Source organism: Watersipora subatra, chromosome 7, assembly GCF_963576615.1.
Source record: "Watersipora subatra chromosome 7, tzWatSuba1.1, whole genome shotgun sequence".
Taxonomy (NCBI): Eukaryota; Metazoa; Bryozoa; class Gymnolaemata; order Cheilostomatida; family Watersiporidae; genus Watersipora; species Watersipora subatra.
Window position 1 is genome coordinate 44,060,485 of NC_088714.1, and position 20,941 is coordinate 44,081,425.

Below are 20,941 nucleotides of genomic sequence, written 5' to 3' on the forward strand. Positions count from 1 at the left end.
ATATGCTTAGTAGGAAAAGTGTAAACCCTTGAAAACTATCGCGAGGCAAGTTTTGTGCTTTTCGTAATGTCAGTGTAATCGGCAATAATGAAAAATTCACATTGATTAAAATAACTAGTTTGCCGTTGTTTGACAGCGCGGCTATGCATCGATGAAGTAATGAACGTTTTGTTAACTAACTTGTTCAACTTATATGTATACTTTCACAGACGTTAGCTCTTTAGCGGTTATGTTTTTCATAGATTTTAGTTTCTATCAGGAAGGCATTTGTGCGTATGTTTACTGGCGTGACAATAATTTGGATAGATAAAATGTGGAAATGTGTTTTAATATACTAATTTACATTTTTATTTATCTTGTTCAGTTCATTTGTAAAACAGTTTTAGTTTAGTACTTCACTATTAGCCGTTTTCGCCTATCATTGAAGTATATCAGTTTTGGTAGTCAAATATTTTGCCGTCAATGAGTGTTAATGCATTCCTGTAAGTACGGTTTTTGTAGTAATCTTGTTTATGTTTTCATTCTTGAATGATAATTTGTATTGAGGCTGTCAAGAGTTTAAGTGGTAAAATATAACTGCATAGGTGCCAGATATTATTATAGAGGGTTTGAAGCACAGATGTCAGAGCGTGTACTTGCTGCTAAATCAAGTGTTCTAAGATTCTGTTAGTTTTACTACACCGCTTTGCACGTTAAAGTTTACTTAATGAACTACTGTTTATTTTGTGATCTATATGAAACTTTGTCTAATGCATGCTCAGAATGTATTTTTTTAAGCGAAAGGGTTTAATATTCACTAATTGCTGCCAATAGCTTACGATTTGCTAATAAGGGGAGGTTAGCAAGTGTTGGTTAGTTAACATTACTCCTGTGCTGTTTTCATGCGTTTTGTTTTTAGATGGCCAGTGTGGAGGAATTATGCTACGACGAATTTTAACCTACATCGCGTAAAACATGTAGTGCTGCAACAAATTTTTTTGCGATATTTCATTTATAAATTTAACAATAAAACTGATTTTGATTCAACCCTCCCTTAATGCGGTGAGAGTTGTTTCATGATGAGAGAGAGTTGGGTCATTATATGAAAAAGTAGGGCCACAAAAATGCTTAGGCCACATTTTTAAATAATCATGGCAACTGTTGTCTAAATCTTTACATCATATTCTAACATTTCCTTCACCTCAGCTGGAAAAAACTATGTTAACTGGTCTATAATTAAAGTACCCAAAGTCATTTTGGTCTATTGCACATTTCATATATCATTGTAGAGTGAAGCTGGCACATTATATATAATGGAACACTTCCCTCTTTCTACTTGCTTGGCTGTACTGTACTTGTAGCCTACTTCTTTTTGATATTTTTTTCCTATGTCTAATTTAAAATTAATATTTTAGGTTTATAGACATTTTCTGTCAGCTGACTTTTAAAAGTGTGAGAGTCCAGTCAGTAACCTAACTCTCACAATGCCCAATAATCCCACTGTCTCCTCATACGGACTAAAAAACAAACAAGATTGTACTCCCTTCATATTCATCTCAATTCAATCTCAAGTTGTTAAATCTATTTGTAAAAGGCACTATGTATGGCATATGGGCCTGAAAATCAAAAATCTTCTGCAAAATGTGTTTATTCTTAAAAAGTTTGGAAAAATCATCTTTTTCGAAGATTTTGTTCATAGTTCACCCATCTTTTCTGATTGAGTTATTGAAACCAGCAAGAAGGGATATCATCATGTCTTTCGACTGTCGGCCTCATCAACTCTCCAATTATACTTGCTTGTCGCCTATAAACTAATACTACCCAACTCCACCACTGACCCAACTCTCACCAATGATATACAGCCCCAGAAGGATAGGCGACGGGCATCATGTGGGCGGGGCTTAATGATTGAGCTCTGTTGGGATGAACCAGAACACGGCACCCGAACAAACAAATATGCTGAATGAAGCCCCTTGTAAATTTTCAAACATGAACAATAGTGGTTATTTTACTGACCTGTTGGTTTCATTTTGTTGTCAAATAAATATAGTTGCCCAATATTGTCACCGTTATGATCAGTCAGTTGCCATTTACAAGCATTCACGATATTAATAGTCGCAATCATAAAATAGCCCAAATTCGGTTTTATATTTAGATTTTGAGTATGAAAACTACACTCCACAGCTTTGCCTGCTGTCCCTCCCATCTTATTGGCCAGGTAAAACAGTGTGACAAGGATGAAAGACTTTGTCATTTTATATTAGGGGTGGCAAAATATTAATAAAAATTTAGAAAAAAAGGCCGTTGTTTGGGTGATTTTTGGTAAAGTATATTTAACTTTAAGCGTGTACTACGACACTTACCAATTTCAAAATTAGTAAATGTAGATAATTTGAAATGTTTTATTTTCTATGGATCCATTTTTTTAGTTAGGTGTTACCCCTACATTGTAGAAATTCAAGATTTGCTGTTGTGAATTGCGGGGCCTATTGACTAAATGAGCTATTGACACAACAGCGAGTCGTGTTTTCCAAAACCTAACAAGGCAACGCGACTGCCCCGCGAGAATTGTGTTAGCTCCGAAACCTAGGCTAGCACAATCCTAACAGAGCACGTTCATTAAACCCCGCACATATGATAGCCGTCGCCTATCCTTGGGGGACTGTATATCATTGCTCTCATTAACCTCCCCTACTGATTACAGAATTGTGGCAATGCAAAAGACTAACAGAGGAACATAGAGAAGCCAATCGTGTAATTTCTTGGAAGTTTTACTTCTGTAAATTGACTTTCAAAACTCTCACAAGTTTTTAAGCTATCGTTTATTATTTATTACAAAAATAAGGCTCGGCTCACTGTGAGTAGAATGAGTCTCTGAAGAGCTCACTCATTTTAACCTCAATGTTTCTGTCAATTCGATTGACTCAAAATAAATATTCATGAGGTACACTTGGACAGATTGCCAATGGTGAGTTGACTAGTGGTTCATTGTTTAAAGCAGAGTAGACAACTGGCTAACATAGGATCTTAGGGAAAGTTTCACATGATTCATTTTTAAAGCAGGTTAGAAATTCAACTTCTCGTAAAAGCCAACAACTCATTTAGCTATTCTTCAAGGCTGTACTAGATTACTTCAAGTAGTAGCGAGATGAGTGATATGGAGCAACTCTTTGGTAGTGATTCAGAAGATGAAGGTAAGTGGGAAGTTGTGTTGAAAAGTTCTCTTGCTCGACCCCATATTCACATTATCTGTGAACTTAATTTGCTAACTAACCATATCGAAAAATGTAACTGTCGCTATTCTTATACAGTCGTGGTTCCATTTTGCATGCATATTCCTGATTATCAGGACCGAGCAAAGACAGAGGTAGGAGTGGTAGTGAATCTCCATCTGCGAGTTCCGACAGTGGCTCATCCAGTAGTGGTAGTGGTAAGCAGTTAAGTTTACACGTTGTTGCATTTTATCCGTAAAAGCTTTTTACCTTTAAAACCACAACAATAGTAGTTCGATAAGTATGTTGGGAAACTACGAACAAACATGACTGTTGTAAGAGTTAGCCTTCGATTTATGAGAATGAGTTGGCTAATAGGGCAGTGTTAGGAATTGCCACCAAGTCATCTTAATAATGATTAACCACCTTTAAAATATTTGGTATTCAGTATATATTACTTATATTGCCGATATACATACGTACTTTATAATTATCATTTGAAATTGGACACTAATATTGCTGAGATATCAATATTATATAGAGATGTTTCAATTGCTTTGCTCAATATGAACTGATGGTAACTTCACATTTATTTATTTGGGAGCATTGACTGTTGTATGCTCATACACTATCCACATTAAAAATAGTGTATTATTGTAAAAATACAGTGTGACTTATATGCTTTGGTATAAACGTGTTCATTTGCTTTTTGAGAAACAATGAAATACAGTCAAACCTCGACGCATGATCACCTGTGCCTACCAATTTCTTGACATATGATATAATCAGAGCAAATAGTTGTTGCAGACATATAAAATAATTTCTAACATACAGTGTCAGAAATTACTCATAACAATAGACTGCTGTAAAAGAGTTAGTTTAAATTAAGGGCAAAATGTAAAAACATACATTAGGTTATTTAACTATAAGTTGAAGTAAGTTTGTAAGTTGTGTTGCATGTTTCTATCACTATCACCTAACCCGAGTCTAAACTTTGATGTGTCAATAAAGTAACCTAATAATAAAAGCCTGCTTTTACTTTTTGAACGTTTTTAGTTTAAGTTGTTACTTCTAGTTTGTTTTGTAGTTTTATTTGATGCACTTATTTTAATGCTACTATTTAATGCTATTTATTTGAAGTATTTGTGTTTTTTACTCTAACTGAGATTTAACAAAATGCAAAGTGTTTTCATGAGAAAACTAGCTGTGCAACCCGGCGTTGCCCGTGTCATAGAAGAGTCTTTGGACAGAAAATTGATTTGTATTTAACATATAACAACATCTCCCATTCTAACTTTCAAACTACATATCATGAGAGAAGTGTGTCGGTAGTTGAAATAAATTAAGAGAAAAATAAAAATAATTGTAAAGGTTTTGAAACTTTGTCAAGCAACTGTATCTTTCAAGCTAGTAGCCTGGCATATTGCCAATGGAAAATTCCACTAAGCTAGTTAATAAGGTCAGGCTTCCAATGATGGTAAGCCATGACTTTGCGTCTGCATTGTTGTCCAGCTCGGCTGTTCTAATAATAGCTATAGCCGGAAAACCTACACACATACGACAGACATACTTTGAGAAATATATATGTATATTAACTATAACATACAACAAAAGCAAGTATTACGGGTTAGTTTAGTATTTCAAGGTTTAATCCTACCTATAGATTGGCTGGTAATTGTCTGGAAGACTTCTACTAAAGTTATGAAATGCATGTGTTCCAGGCAGTGCAGCTGGTTCAGCATCTCCAGCTGGCAGTCGGCACTCTGCTGCCTCTTCTGCATCAGGCAGGGATTCTGCTCCAGCTTCCCCTGCATCAGGCAGGGATTCTGCTCCAGCTTCCCCTGCATCAGGCAGGGATTCTGCTCCAGCTTCCCCTGCATCAGGCAAGGATTCTTCTCCAGCTTCTCCTGCATCAGGCAAGGATTCTTCTCCAGCTTCTCCTGCACAGTCAGATTCTGGCTCAGAGTCTGCATCTAATGCTGGCTCAAGTCGTTCAGGGTCACCCGCTTCGCCTGCCAAATCCATTACTCCTATTGGTTCACCCGCTCCGTCCGACTCAGCGCCAGCATCGCCTGCTCACTCGAGGTCTGCTTCAAGGTCCCGATCTCCTTCTCATGCTAGGTCAGCGTCAAAATCTCCAGCTGGATTCCCTAGCCAATCAGATGATGACCACAAGTCTCCTAACCAATCAGAGGGTTCCAAGCACTCTCCTAAGCATTCAGATAGCGCTCAGAATTCTCCTAACCAATCATATGCCTCCCAGCCATCACCTACACGCCAGCAAGAAGATTCTGGTTCAGGTATTGATTTTACTCCGAGGTTTAAAGGAAGTTAAGGCTTGTGGCGAGGTACTGGTCAGCCTATACAAGCTTAGCTGAAAATATTTAACTAACTTCAACTATTGTACATGTAGATGGCACTTTCTTTCACTAGGATATTATCAGACTTACAACCATGTTTTATTTTTAAAACAGCAGTTTGCATATTGAGAGGTATGCATCAGTCCCCAGTAACATTTTTCCCAAGTCTTACAGGTTTGTACATTTACGCTTACATATGATACATTTATAACGCTATTTATACGGAGACAACACTGATTGTTGATCAATGGGCTCTTGATGATTATTTGTTGGGCGATAGTAATAGTGATGGTGATTATTTATTTTTAATAGTAATAATAATGCAGCAAGCTAGAGTAATAGTGATGAATCATCTGACTCTGAATGCTTTTAACTCATCACCCACAGTGTAGCCAAGAGGCCAAAAAGAAAGTAACAGGCTGCATGATTAGTAGGGTTCGAGCTGTAGTTGTTAGAATTAAGTTTGAATATTGTCATTTTATTTAAGTGCGATCAGAGTTATGCAAATATAAGCCGACCCCTTTACTGAAATTACTTTTAAAAATTTACGTTTCTATCTCGGCTTATACACGAGGATATATGGAATTTATATTATTATCAACAAGTTGCGGATATGACCCATTCATCGGTACTCCCCTAATTAGGCTTGCTCTAGCATCACTCAAGTTAAGTCATGAGCTCGACATCCGTTAGTATCACTCCTGCATTTTACTGTTGTTGAAACTGTTTAGTGAAATTCTACTTCCCAATTTTTCAAGCTGTTGACGAGCCCAGTGTTGTCAGCCTTCACATGCTATATAGAAATATCAACATCTGTCCTGGTTTAGCTAAGAGGTCTTGCGAGTTGTTTTACCTTTCCAAAAGCTGAGTTCGACAGCCATAATAACATTTATCTATTGAGCCTTTATACACTCTGTTATGTTTTATTTCTAGATAGTGACATACCTAGAAAAGGCAGAGCTCGAATTTCAGATGACAGCGATCAAGGAAGTGATGCGGAGGCTAAGCGTCGTCAGCGGCTGCCTAGCGATAGCGGCAGCGACCCAGAAGCAGTTCGTGCAACCGCCGAAGACATATTTGGCGAAGCTGATGATATATCTGATGAAGAAAAGGATAAGGTACACTCACTGTATAACATCGTCTCTTTGTTTTTATAGCAGTAATACATATACAGTATCTTTTGAGAGGTTACATCAGTGGGTGGAATGCTGCTATAGTGTCATTGCCTCTTTTCAAAATTGCTGCAATACAATAGAGCTATATACTATGTTATCTATAGCGCTATTTACTATGTTATCTATAGAACTATCTACTATGTTATCTATTGTAGAGCTATCTACTATGTTATCTACATGTATTATAGAGCTATCTTTTTATGTTATCTATAGAGCTATCTACTATGTTATCTATAGAGCTATCTACTATGCAAAGTTTAGTTTTTATAGACAACAATTGAAAATCAGTGTGTCGATTGCGCCTGAGCTACTGTTTTTATCTTATAAGACAGGCTGATGTCAGTTTTGAGTAAGAGGCTGTAATATCATGAGCAAATAGTGTGGCTGCTGACCAGTTAACGGTGAACACCTCTTGAATTATTGATAAATTTATTGTTTGTTTGCGTCTAGTAAATGATTGCGATAATTTTTATCTGTCGCTTTTATTACTGATAAATGGTTGTTTGTTTAGTGCATGGGCTCTGTCGTAACAGATTAGGAATGTCAAAGTTCTTGCTTTGATTCCTCAGTGTTCACTCAATGTGATAAACAAAAACATTTTTAAACAATAATGCCATCACATTAATTTTTAGCAAAAATTGTTTTTCAAAGATAATCGCAAGGCTTCTAATAGACACGCAATAGTATTCCTAACATAAACGTGTGTGCGCTGTCATTCACTACTGGTCGAAAGCATTTCCAATACGCAATAAGTAGTTTTATGTTATATGCAAGTATGTAATCTAGAGTTCCTCTGCTCATCCAGGAACCTGAGGAAAAAGAGGAGGTTATCCCAGAGACCCGTATTGAAGTTGAAATTCCTCGTGTGATCGCTGATTTGGGAGACCGTCTTAGTTTCGCTAAGTTGCCAAACTTTCTATCGGTTGAGACTCGCCCTTTTGACCCTTCGACATACGAGGATGAGATAGACGAAGACGAAGTGATGGATGAGGAAGGTCGAGCAAGGCTTAAACTCAAAGTTGAGAATACCATAAGGTAGGATGAATCCATGTTTCCATATTTAGTATGAAGTACTAGGACTCCATTTTGAGAATGAATCTGATAGCATGACTCCATTTTTGTAATGAGGTAGGATGACTCCATCTTTTTATGAGGTAGGATGACTCCATCTTTTTATGAGGTAGGATGACTCCATCTTTTTATGAGGTAGGATGACTCCATCTTTTTATGAGGTAGGATGTCATGATGTGGAACTTGAATGCTCAAGAAATACTCCACTTATACAAAGATTAATTTATACAAGTGTTGGCAGGCTGATTAGTTGCTCTATTACTAAAAGGAAATTATCCAAACTAGTCTTATTTTACAAATTATTACCAAACAGAGAAAAACGCGTTCACTCCAAAACCTATAGTTTGTAATAATTCTTAAATTGCGCTGAAGCTTGTCTCCGATTTTGAGGATGCTATTTGGCAGCACAAACTGATGTTATGCAGTTTCTGTGACTGACATTTCCTTAGAAGTCATGATTGTTGGTTTTGCACTCAGGTCCATTGACGCAACATCACTGCTAGCTCACAGATGAACAGCTATTGGTTTCGAATACACCACTTTTTTAAATTGTGGTCAAAATTTCGTGAGCATTTCAATCTAGTTACATCATTCATCACTCATCTATCAGAATTTCAAAATTTTGTTGTGTTTTGGTGTGGTTAGGTGGAGGTATGTGAAAGATCCAACCACTGGAGAGTCAATGAGCGATGAGTTTGGAGATAAGATTAGGGAAAGCAACTCTAAAGTAGTCAAGTGGTCTGATGGTTAGTTATTCGGCTATATCTTCAACATTCTTTTTCACAATTATGTCACCTAATCTAGCAATTGGTGAGTTTATCGGTGTATCTGTGGAGATGAGATCTAATGTTTGCTAAGAGATTGTTTGATGCGCTTCAAAGAGTTATAAAATAAATGCAGGATGGGACAAAGTCTATGCTTTGTCTTGTTGAAAGCAGCAGACACAAAGTTTTATATAAAGAAATTATCAATTTGTAATTAGTGAATTGTTTCACTATTTGGTGCATTTTGTAGTTGGTCACTAGATTTGCATTATTCATTTAGTTTTTCTGGCCACTTTATAACTACGCAATCCATTCGCAAACTGTGCTTAGGTTTTATAATTTAATGCGGTTTTTAAAGTTTTTTAAAAAAGCTTTTTTGATCTCATTTAAGCTCTGCAATTCTGCAAACGTAGAGCTCATCATGACAAGTTTTGGACAGAATCGTAAAATATTAAAAGAATTTTTTTCATTTGCATATTGCAGCATGTAAAATTCACCGATGTTGGTTGTTGTGACATTATAGCCACGCCATGTTGACCCATTTCTTTTCTCTCTACAGGAAGCATGTCTCTACATCTCGGTACAGAGATATTCGATGTTTTCTCTATGCCTATGCAAGACCACAACCACCTTTATATTCGTCAGGGTACTGGTCTCCAGGGCCAGGCCATGTTCAAGAACAAACTCTCCTTTCGGTAAAAAAAATTTTCAATAGACCTTAGGTTACTATGTGGGGTTGTGGTACGGCCGGTGTGCGCGCGCATTCCCGTGTATGTGCGAATGTATATACATGGGCGTATATACATGGATGAACGTGTGTGCGTATATACATGGGTGTTTGTATGTGCTCATGTATGTGCTCATGTATGTATATGTGTGCGTACATATGCTCTTGCATATGTGTTTGTATGCATGTGTGACTTTGTGTGCATGTTTTTTGTATGTGTGCATGTATTTGTATGTGTGTAGGTGTGTGCATGTATGCACAAGTGTTGTTTCTTGTGTATTCATGTGTACATGCGTATGTATATATATGGCCATACATGTGTGTGTATATACATGAGTGTACGTTCATACATACATGGATAAACGTGCGTGTTTATATACATGGGTGTTTGTGTGTGCACATGTATGTATGTGTGCGCACATATGCTCTTGCATATGCGTGTATGTATGTGTGTGTGCTTTTGTGTGCATGTGGTCTTGTATGTGTGTGCATGCGTATATTTGTATGCGTATGCATACGTGTGTGCGTGTATGCACAAGCGTTGTTGCTCAGGTAGGTGTGATTCTGATTATGCCAGTCTTAAACTCATTCTCACCTGTTATTTTCTATTAATTAGAGATTCAGCGATCCTAGTCATATCATTTACCTAGTCATATCATTTACCTAGCCATATCATTTACCTAGCCATATAATGCACCTAGTCATATCATTTACCTAGTCATATCATTTACCTAGTCATATCATATACCTAGTCATATCATTCTCCTAGCCATATAATTCACCTAGTCGTATCATTTACCTAGTCATATCATTTACCTAGTCATATCATTTACCTAGTCATATCATTTACCTAGAAATATCATTTACCTAGTCATATCATTCACCTAGTTATATCATTCACCTAGTCATATCATTTACCTAGTCATATCATTTACCTAGTCATATCATTTACCTAGTCATATCATTTACCTAGTCATATCATTTACATAGTCGTATCATTTACCCAGTCGTATCATTTACCTAGTCATATCATTTACCTAGTCATATCATTTACTTAGTCATATCATTTACCTAGTCGTATCATTTACCCAGTCGTATCATTTACCTAGTCATATCATTTACCTAGTCATATTATTTACTTAGTCATATCATTTACTTAGTCATATCATTTACCTAGTCGTATGATTTACCTAATCATATTATTTACTTAGTCATATCATTTACCTAGTCGTATGATTTACCTAATCATATTATTTACCTAGTCGTATTATTTACCCAGTCGTATCATTTACCTAGTCATATCATTTACCTAGTCATATCATTTACCTAGTCATATCATTTACCTAGTCGTATGATTTACTTAATCATATTATTTACCTAGTCGTATTATTTACCCAGTCGTATCATTTACCTAGTCATATCATTTACCTAGTCATATCATTTACCTAGTCATATCATTTACCTAGTCGTATGATTTACCTAATCATATTATTTACCCAGTCGTATCATTTACCTAGTCATATCATTCACCTAGTCATATCATTTACCTAGTTATATCATTCACCTAGTCGTATCATTTACCTAGTCATATCATTTACCTAGTCATATCATTTACCTAGTCATATCGTTTACTTAGTCATATCATTTACTTAGTCATATCATTTACCTAGTCATATCATTTACTTAGTTATATCATTTACCTAGTTATATCATTCACCTAGTCGTATCATTTACCTAGTCATATCATTCACCTAGTCATTTCATTTGCCCAGCATTGCTTTATTTGCTAAAAGCAATCCTCATCACAAGCATTGTAAATAATCTGTTAACACAAAACAAAGAAGCAGATCAATCAATTTAGGGAAGGCAAATACCATGCTTGCTCACGCGATCGTTATAACATACGCTTTTATATGCTATGGTACTATAATAGGTGTATGCGCTTCGTTTATCACTTGAGTGCTGTTGTAGGCCTCATTCTACTGACTCTTTCACCCATAGAAAGATGACCATGTCTTTAGCTGACAGATCATCAAAAACTGTGAAGATAAAGGTGCTGCCCATTGCTGGTAGGTGCATCTTGTAGTTAGTTGAAGTCCTTCACAGCATCATATATCATTTATATCATATATATATATACTACATGTAGCTGTACTACCCGGCGTTGGGCGGGTAATAAAAGTCTTTGCACAAAATATCTATTTTTGTTTTACATATAACAACAGTAACTATTCTAACTTTCAAACGTCATATCATGAAGAAAATGTTGTTGTGTGCCGATCAAATAAATTAAGAAACAAGTTGATGAATATGGAATAATTAGCAAGTAATAGCTAAATTAAGTCTGTTTTGCTACGATTACAATAAAAGATGTTTCGGTAATGATACAATTAATACGAACTGAGAAAACAACATAACAATCCTGAATATGTTGAATTAGTAATAATAGTTCTCGCATAGAAGTGGGTGTGTATAAAAAAGGTTACTGTTCCACCAGTGGCTATTCATCAAAACATTGAATACGACGATACTGGTACCTCTCGATAGTTGTACAACTGTAAAAATGAGATATCGTACTGTCTTTGTCTGACCGATCGGTGACAAGATGTCGAGGCTCTTCCTACGGAAATAATACAATTTTCTGGGTCAAAATAATTGGCCTTGATTGCGGATATAGCAATTGAACCTTATAAAAAATATAAAATAGAAGTTCAAGAAAACACGAAAAATCATTGTGTTTCATAGAGTTAATAGAACGCATAGAGTTTCAAATAATACGTCATTTAGCGTGTGCATATGCTATACGGTATATGATAGTGCCTGTGATCCCTACACCTTGAATAGCTGAGAGGTAGAGTGCGGTGATTTAAAAACTGTGGTCGCAATCTCCATTAGTTCAAAGCCATCATAATGCGGACTTTTAGATTCCAAGATTTTAATAGCTATAGCTGGACATACACAGACAGATTCACAGACAAACTTTGAGAAATATATACCCTACAGGATGAAATTAGGATTTGGAAATGGATTTAGTAATTCGCGAATTCGCGTACTGACAATTTCGCGAATTATTAAAATCCGCGAATAATTAGCTTTACTTTTCAACACAAGGAAGAAAACTACTACCTCAAATTAAAAACTTACTGCTAGGCAGAGTTATTAAACGTAGCTGAATTCCAAACTTTTTTAGAATCATCATCGGGGCTTTGAGTTAAACCCATTGCCAATGCATCACACTTCGTTACAAAATTATTCAAGATTGTGACAAGTTATTTAGAATTCGGCATGGTGTCATCATCACAAAAATCCCTCTTGCAGTTCTTTACGTTGAAAAAACACATAACTTACCACAATTTGTTGGTTTTCCAAAGGCCTCCATATCAATAAATATTCAAGAAAACTTCTGGATTCAGTCAAACACTTATAGTTTAGCATGATCGACATAAATTTCTTAGCTAAATAGAAACCTAAACACGTGGTGTACACACGCGAAGGTTTTACTCTATTGCTAGCTTCTTTCAGATTAATTTATTCGGGAATGTGTTCAGCCGCGAATAATTTCATCCTGTGCTACCTATAGGGTATATAAATAAAGATAGATAATCTTTCCAGCCTAGTGCTACAAGTGTTTTGCTGCGCCAGATTATCGCCGGGGTCTCGCAGCGTTTTAATTTTTTTCCTGAAGGGCTAAAGAGGTGAGTTTAAAAAGATCTTGGAACGATTAGTCTATGTAGACGTATTTTAGGCTTGGTGCCTTGTAAAATGTCTATAACATAAACATCCCTGTAACAGATAGTTACATTTTAGTGGCGTATACTGTACTTGTGTCCAGCAGTCCAGCATGCTTGTTTAGTTACTATTAGTTTTGTCTTTGCAATCAGTGTGAGTCTCTACAGATCATGAATTTATTCAGATAATTCTCAAATGTCAGATCAGTTCATAGTTTGTGTGCCTTATAAAGGGGTCCTCTACCTGATGAGTGCATATTGTGCTTGATCGATGTGTCTTATGTATGATTGGTGTTTCCTATGCATGATTGACATCTCCTAAGCGTGATGGGTGTGTCCTATGCATGATAGATGTGATATGCACACGATAGGTGTGTCCTGTGTATGATGGGCATGTCCTGCTCATGGTGGGTGTGTCCTGTGCATGATGGGTGTGTTCTGAGCATGATGGGTGTGTCCTGCCAATGATGGGTGTGTCCTGTGCATGATGGGTGTGTCCTGAGCATGATGGGTGTGTCCTGCGCATGATGAGTGTGTCCTGCGAATGACGGGTGCGTCCTGAGCATGGTGGGTGTGTCCTGCGGATGACGGGTGCATCCTGAGCATAATAGGTTTTTAATAATTGCAGCCATCTGTCAAGTATTTTATTGCTGGTTCCAGATTATTTTTACAAGTAGCATTTTTCTAGTTTTTTATATTTTAAATTATGTAAAAAATTATGTAAGTAATAATTATGTAATTAAATTTTTTACATTGATTCACTTATTCTCCGTAGAAGTGCATAAAATGTTTACTGACTTCTTGTTCTTTAGTTCTAAAATGAAATTATTCTTTTAATATGGTTTTGTTAAATGCTCTCGGGCTGTCTGTGTGGTAATAAGGTGAAGAGACAGTTATTATTACATACAGGACGTGCTGGCACATATGTCTTTTACTATGGAAATAAATGGCTGCCATCCGTTTACATCGCATGTTCGGAGAGCTCCATACATTGTTGATGATGTCATTGGATTGCTGTTTAGACAAACGCTATCGGCTGGCATCGTCATCTTGTTGTTAGTTTATGTATGACTCAATGCGTGGAGACATTCATCTGAGCTAAGAGTATATAGGTATCTGACAGTATGGAAAAACTAGGAAACTATCACTGTGCTAGCGGAATTATGTGTGCAGGTATAGATTTTGGATAAGACATTAGGTCAGAAGTCAAGTGCAGTCAAAGTTGAATAAACGAAGTTAATTCGTTCCAATATTTACTTTGCATGTCAAAATAGTTTTAAGCTGCAGCAAACATTTTTATAAGCCTACATCGCACTTTGCTTTACACATTCCACAGTCTTAAAACAAAGATAAATACTTCTAGTAATCATATATACCTTAAAACAAATGCATTGTACAAACCGTTGTAAAATATTAAATGCAGAAGCTTAAACTAAATGTAAAAGATTAAATGCAGAAGCTTAAACTAAATGTAAAAATCAATTTAAATTAGTAGTTCAATAATGAAATCAGTAAAAGGAGGCTGTTATTGCCGCCTTGATTTAGAAGTGTAAGTAAGCTCACCAATGCATAAGTTTGATGCTATAGTAAGTAATGAAAATAAATGGTAACTTCAACTTCTAATAAAACTTAATTTATATACTTTATTACGTTCAAATATTATTATTAGCTAGTACCGTGGCAGTTCCGTGTGTGGCAATATATGTACCACTATTTGAAGGTAGTACCGTGGCAGTTCCGTGTGTGGCAATATATGTACCACTATTTGAAGGTAGTACCGTGGCAGTTCCGTGTGTGGCAATATATGTACCACTATTTGAAGGTAGTACCGTGGCAGTTCCGTGTGTGGCAATATATGTACCACTATTTGAAGGTAGTACCGTGGCAGTTCCGTGTGTGGCAATATATGTACCACTATTTGAAGGTAGTACCGTGGCAGTTCCGTGTGTGGCAATATATGTACCACTATTTGAAGGTAGTACCGTGGCAGTTCCGTGTGTGGCAATATATGTACCACTATTTGAAGGTAGTACCGTGGCAGTTCCGTGTGTGGCAATATATGTACCACTATTTGAAGGTAGTACCGTGGCAGTTCCGTGTGTGGCAATATATGTACCACTATTTGAAGGTAGTACCGTGGCAGTTCCGTGTGTGGCAATATATGTACCACTATTTGAAGGTAGTACCGTGGCAGTTCCGTGTGTGGCAATATATGTACCACTATTTGAAGGTAGTACCGTGGCAGTTCCGTGTGTGGCAATATATGTACCACTATTTGAAGGTAGTACCGTGGCAGTTCCGTGTGTGGCAATATATGTACCACTATTTGAAAATAATGAGATGTGAAAAGTTAGCGAAGATGGTAGAGTGTCTGGCTAGTAAACCGAATGTCGCCGAGTTCAAATATGATACGATGTGGAAATTCTTCTCACCGTGGCTTTAGACAGTCAGACATAGCTCTTATTATAGTAAAGAATTCTACCAATTTTTTTACTTTTGCTTACAAAACTGTCATGTTTCGAGAATTCTTTGGTATCACCAGTTTAAAATTGCTTCATATGTTGAGACAAAAGTCTGCTGAAATTTTATGTAGCTTGTCAGATATTTTGTACATAAAGTTTATCATAAATCAAGGTTGGAGTATATCAGCTTTGAGGCAGGCAGAAGGCTATTAGTTCAATTTCCAAGCGTCACAATCATTTCTCTTACATGCATTGTGTTGCTGCTGGCCTATGTCATGTGACTGCTACTAAAATGCTTGTGTCGGGTATAAAGAGAGAGATACGTGTAACTATTTTTTGTGGCAGTCCCAGTATAGTAATTGGCACAATTGCGTCGATTGAAGCTTTGTTGCGAGATATCTTAGATATGCTAGCTGCAATGAATAGTGTATAAGCAGTGGCACTGGAAATTGAACTTGAGGCTCTTCAGAGAGGGCTCTACGCTACAAGTGACAAAATAATATTCTTTAAAAATTTGGATTATAAAATGTAAATACCATTTTAGTCATGTACATATTAATTTTTCAAACTTAATTTTCATGTCAAAACTGGAATTGAGTCTTTTTAACCCGAAATGTTATGAAAGCTTCTCTGGTTTTGTCACAATTTTGATGTCTCACAAGATTCTGTGTAAAATACATAGAGAAGTTAGAAAGAAGTTTGAATGCCTACTACCTTACGGTATAAAATACAGCTGCGAGAAAATTAAAAATTTGTTTGATTGGTTTACATCGAGTCACTAGGATTGCCGTTACTTAAAGAAGTGACATCTTTCTTTTCTGCTTTGATATACCATCGCAACCATATCATCTTTTCAGGAGTGGACCCAGAGCTGTCAAAGACTGACAACATCAAAAAAGAGGAAGAGCGATTGAGGGCTTCTGTAAGACGAGAAAATCAGCAAAGGAGAACAAGGGAGAGGGGCTATGGACGAGGGCGCCTAGACGCGTCTATGCTTGATGATGGAGTCAGCATAAACGCAATTAAGAGTTCCTACAAGGTGAGAGAGCACCAGCTGCTACCTGTCAAATAGGCTTGCGTACAGTTACATTTTTTTTATATTTATGCTATTTCTTTTCTTTTTGTGTTAAGAAATAAAATGTTGATCAGTAAGCACAAATCAAGCAATAGGTTGATATCATTGTAAAAAAATATTTTTTGGGAACTTCACTGTAATACATCTAGTTAGAGATTCCATATATAGTAATCTTTTGCTACTTAAAGGTTCAGCTTTCACGGGTTCAGTTCTTAGCGAAATAAAAATATTTATTAAGTAATAAAAATTAAAGAAAATAAATAACATTGAACTAAAATACTTAAATCTCTCTCATACTCTGGCCAAGGGAAATCCCTCCGTGAGCATCATTGCGAGAGTCATCATGCATCTCCAGAGGTTTTGTGAAATGTGAAAGCGCAAAGTGCCTGTGACACCCTTTATTATGCCTCTTAAACTCCCACGACCCTCAAAATCATCTAATGAACCTAAGAAAAAGAAGAAAATGCTTACGATTAACGAATTAGTGACTTCAAAATTACTTTCTATTTCACGGATTTTCACTTTTTTGGGAAATTCGTCAAACAAGGAGGAATCACTGTAACAGATAGATGAAGTAGATGAAGTAAGGTTTAATAATTGGATCATTGTATTAGATGAATTAATCAACAATTAAGACCTAGTAAAAATCATCTACACATAAAAGATTAGAATTGTCAGTCACAGTTTTAACTTACAAGTCTTGGAAGTGTTGAGTTCTTACTTTCTAGTATTCTATTCATGATTGTGTGACAAACCTAGTACTAGAGTTACTCATTTGCAGAAGAGGACTGGGGCTAAATCAAGAAATGAGGAGCTGTCTGACTCTGCTGATGAGGAGTATGAGACAGATGGAGAGGATGACGTTCGACATAATAGGCTGCAAAAGGCGAAGAGGCTTGATGACTCGGATGACAACAGTGATGACAATAATGAGGTAAGCTGTGCTTCTGTGAGGAATTTGTGGCAGTTTTTGGTAGTTTTGTCTCCCGTTTCACTTCAAATGCTTTCATTTGAAGCATCAGTTTAGGGTATTAGCTAAAATGTGCTTGCATATTAGCCCTTGGGTAAAAACACAACAATGGTCTTGACCAATCATTTGAGGATGTATATAAAGAATTTCCTGTCATTGGTTATAAAATGCGAGCCTGAGTTTTTAAATGATTAAAGCTATCACAATCTATTTCTGAAGTAAAAATATTTTGCTCACATAATGGGTAGAATATTTTCGCAGAACATGTGTGTAGACACTGACAATGTTTAGCAAAACTAATGCTAGATTTGACCTTGAACGAAACACTCTGCCCACACATAGCTAGAATTCTTTACTTTTAGGAGACTACAAACTCCTTGAAAGTGTGATATTATTAGAAATTATTTAGCTTTATTCAATAGGACAACTAAAAAATTCAGTTATCAGGTTTTGCGAAATCGTTATATACGGTACTAGCTGAATGCCCGGTGTTGCCCGGATAATAAAAGTCTTTGGACAAAAGACTTATTCTTATTTAACATATTACAACAGTTACCATTCTAACTTTCAAACTTCATATCATGAGAAAAGTGTTTTGTGAAGTTTAAATAAATTAAGAGAAAAAATAAAACAACTGTAAAGGTTTTCAAACTTTGTTAAACAACTGTAACTTCCAAACTTCATGTTATGAGGGAAATGTTAAACAACTGTAAAAGGGTTTAAATGTAAATGTGAAATAGCTAGCAAGTAATAGCTAAATTAAGTCGGTTTTGCAATAAAAGATGATATGGTAATGATACAATTAATACGAACTGAGAAAACAGAATAAAAATACTGAATATGTTGAATTAATAATAACAATTCTTGCATAGAAGTGTGTGTGTATAAAAAGGTTTACTGTTCCAGCAGAATCTATCCATCAAAACTTTGAATACGATTATTATTTCAATTTTGAATATTGAAATAATTCAATATATATTGAATTGCCCCAGCCAAGACTGGGGCAATTACTCTACAATAAGAATGAACTCTACCATGCTGTCTGCCAATAATGTCTTTAGCACCTTGCTTGACAGTTGTAATTTGTATCTGTGATAAACCTACTGTTTAAGAGAGTTGTTACCTATTGTGAGATGTTTATGCAAAGAGTTGTCTTTCCTTTAGATTTTGCTCTGAGTTGTCTTTTCTATTTTCGTTTTCTCAATGCCTAAACATCTGTGCTTGGTGAGTGCCTATGTGTGACTATATTTGAGCTATCTGTATTTGCCAATAACAGTTGTTGATGGTTAATCTGATAGTTGGTACTCGTGTCTTTATGACATCACTCATTTTAATTAGCATCAGATGAAAGCTTTAACTTACTTAAATTTATTACTCACAGTTGAAAACTTACTTTCTGCTAAAATGAATTAATGTATTTGATATTTTGGCTAGTAAATTATATTAGTTTTTTCAAATGGACTAGATTAGAAGACAGCATACCGTTGCCATCATTTGTGTTCAGGTCAAGAGGTAAGCCAAACATTTTAATGGTTACATTTTCTGAATAAATTGTATTGCCTGTAACATGGATATTCTGTATTCATCATCATCTAGCAATAAAGGGATGTCTGGAACGGCTATATGTTATGGCCGCCCTTTGTTTTACAGATCTCCTTTGGTCTCTCAAGCTAGCTGAGTTCCATTATGTATTAATCTAGTAGGAACAAAGTTTTAGTTAGTCGTCTACTCTGAAGATGTTTTACAACTCACTAGTCGGCCTTTACCTACTTAGGTATAATTTTGTTCAAGCATAGTAACCTTACTGTAGTAACCTTAGTTTAGCTCCTACTGCATTTGACTTTGTCAAGCTCATGCAATGTTTATATTTTACGCTAGGTGTCTGATGGAGAAACTGTAAAAAAGAAATCCAAAGTTATGTCCGGTAGCGAAAGTGACTGAAAAAAACTATCACCTGTCTCACTCTGCAGTTTCTAAACTGTGCATAAGTCTTACAACCTGCTCAGTCAGCCCACGAATGGATGTAATCAAAGACATGACTAACCAGTGGACTCACTCATCTCTACTTTCAATTGTATAAAGTTTGTCACATACAGCGGTTACAGGTTATACATCACGTAGCTGACAATACATCCTCTCTGTCGGGGATGAATCATGGCCACAGGATGCCTCCAATTTTTGGAATCAATTGCATTCCTTTATTAATTAAAGCCAGGTGAGGCTGTCAGTTGTACCAGCCCACCCATCTTTGTCTCCCTCTATGATTTGGGTTAAAAAGATGAGCGTAAACAGTAATCAGCTTGTTCTCATTTAGCCTTAAAGCTAATTATCCCTGCCTCTCATTCGCTGTTAACCTAAGCTGTACATACGCTGTACATAAGCTATATACAAACAATGAAATGTTGTATATATAACAGTAATAAATCACATTTCGTATGTTCAGCTTCGTAGATGTGTTGTTGTTTGACAGCAGGAATTAAGATGGCTGAGAAATGAAATAGTAACTAAAGTTATCATTTGTAGTTCATTTGTCCCCTAAATTTTACAATTTCGTATATTTTTGGATTAAAAGTTATTTTATGGTATCTTAAAAGAGTGCTCCTTTGTTGGAGTTTGTACTTGAAAAACAACACTTTAAATAACACAAAGAATGGAAACCAAGAATTTTTCAAAACTTGGTCGGTGTTGCTAGGCAACCATTCAATAGAAAGGGAATTTATTAGGATGTAGCCTGTAAATCATTTTAGTGTGAGGTGTTGGACTGCTTGAGGTGTACTTTACTGGCGAGTATGCAATCTTTCAACGTAATCTTCTCAACATACTCCAGCCTATAGTTCCTTATAGAGTATTCCACAAATTAATGGTAAAAGAAGACAGGTCTTCCGGTAAATGTTTAGTACTGCTACCACTTATATTCTCATCTGTGTTACAGTATGTACTACCATTTACGGGAATCTCGCAAATGATGTGTAAATAACTCCCTTAAAGGTGGATTTGCAACAAAATTCACACTACAGTTATTTGGTATCAAAAAGTTCACCATGTCTTACTCTGCTGTGTTGTAGGTGCAAAATATGTGGAAATGTAATTACGCGCTCTTAAAAGCTCAAAAACGAACAGTTAATCGCAGCCATCACGAAACCGCCATAGATTAGAATCCATTTATTTCGATGATATACTCAACTTGACGGGAATATTGTTTTGACGCATGAAGTTATCACGTGAAGTAAAAGGCCAATAGAATTCAATATAAAACGTCTCGCAGCACTAGTTTATGACAAACCTTTCAGGTTCTCTCGGAAAGCCCGTAAATATAGATGCTCGCTACTTTACGGTTTCGTTTCAGCTTGGTCTAATCATGTGACCCATTCTTCCTGCCAAATGGCCCAAACAATTTTTGCAGCTTTTTTTGACTATC

At 36.2% G+C, this 20,941-nt stretch overlaps 1 protein-coding gene across 2 annotated transcripts; it reads left to right on the top strand.

The window, feature by feature from the left end:
- Positions 1-83: 83 nt before the first annotated feature.
- On the top strand, positions 84-20,002 carry LOC137399375 (RNA polymerase-associated protein LEO1-like). 2 transcript variants are annotated; one of them, XM_068085454.1, is made up of 12 exons: positions 84-156; positions 3,043-3,173; positions 3,329-3,409; positions 4,913-5,491; positions 6,485-6,669; positions 7,532-7,761; positions 8,443-8,543; positions 9,121-9,256; positions 11,260-11,357; positions 16,336-16,517; positions 17,335-17,487; positions 19,402-20,002. In XM_068085454.1, exons 2-12 carry the CDS (start codon positions 3,128-3,130, stop codon positions 19,462-19,464), a joined length of 1,854 nt encoding a protein of 617 aa, XP_067941555.1. In that variant the 5' UTR covers positions 84-156; positions 3,043-3,127; the 3' UTR covers positions 19,465-20,002. The 2 variants fall into 2 exon arrangements, with proteins under 2 accessions (XP_067941555.1, XP_067941556.1); XM_068085455.1 differs by lacking the exon at positions 84-156 and having other exon boundaries at positions 3,004-3,173.
- Positions 20,003-20,941: the final 939 nt, after the last annotated feature.

What these genes read in the sequence shown, in the direction of transcription:
- LOC137399375 (XM_068085454.1), top strand. Translation starts at nt 3,128, where the DNA reads ATGAGTGATATGGAGCAACTCTTTGGTAGTGATTCAGAAGATGAAG. An exon ending in TAGTGATTCAGAAGATGAAG is followed by an intron (nt 3,174 to 3,328) that starts GTAAGTGGGAAG and finishes CCTGATTATCAG; the next exon opens with GACCGAGCAAAGACAGAGGT. An exon ending in ACAGTGATGACAATAATGAG is followed by an intron (nt 17,488 to 19,401) that starts GTAAGCTGTGCT and finishes ATTTTACGCTAG; the next exon opens with GTGTCTGATGGAGAAACTGT.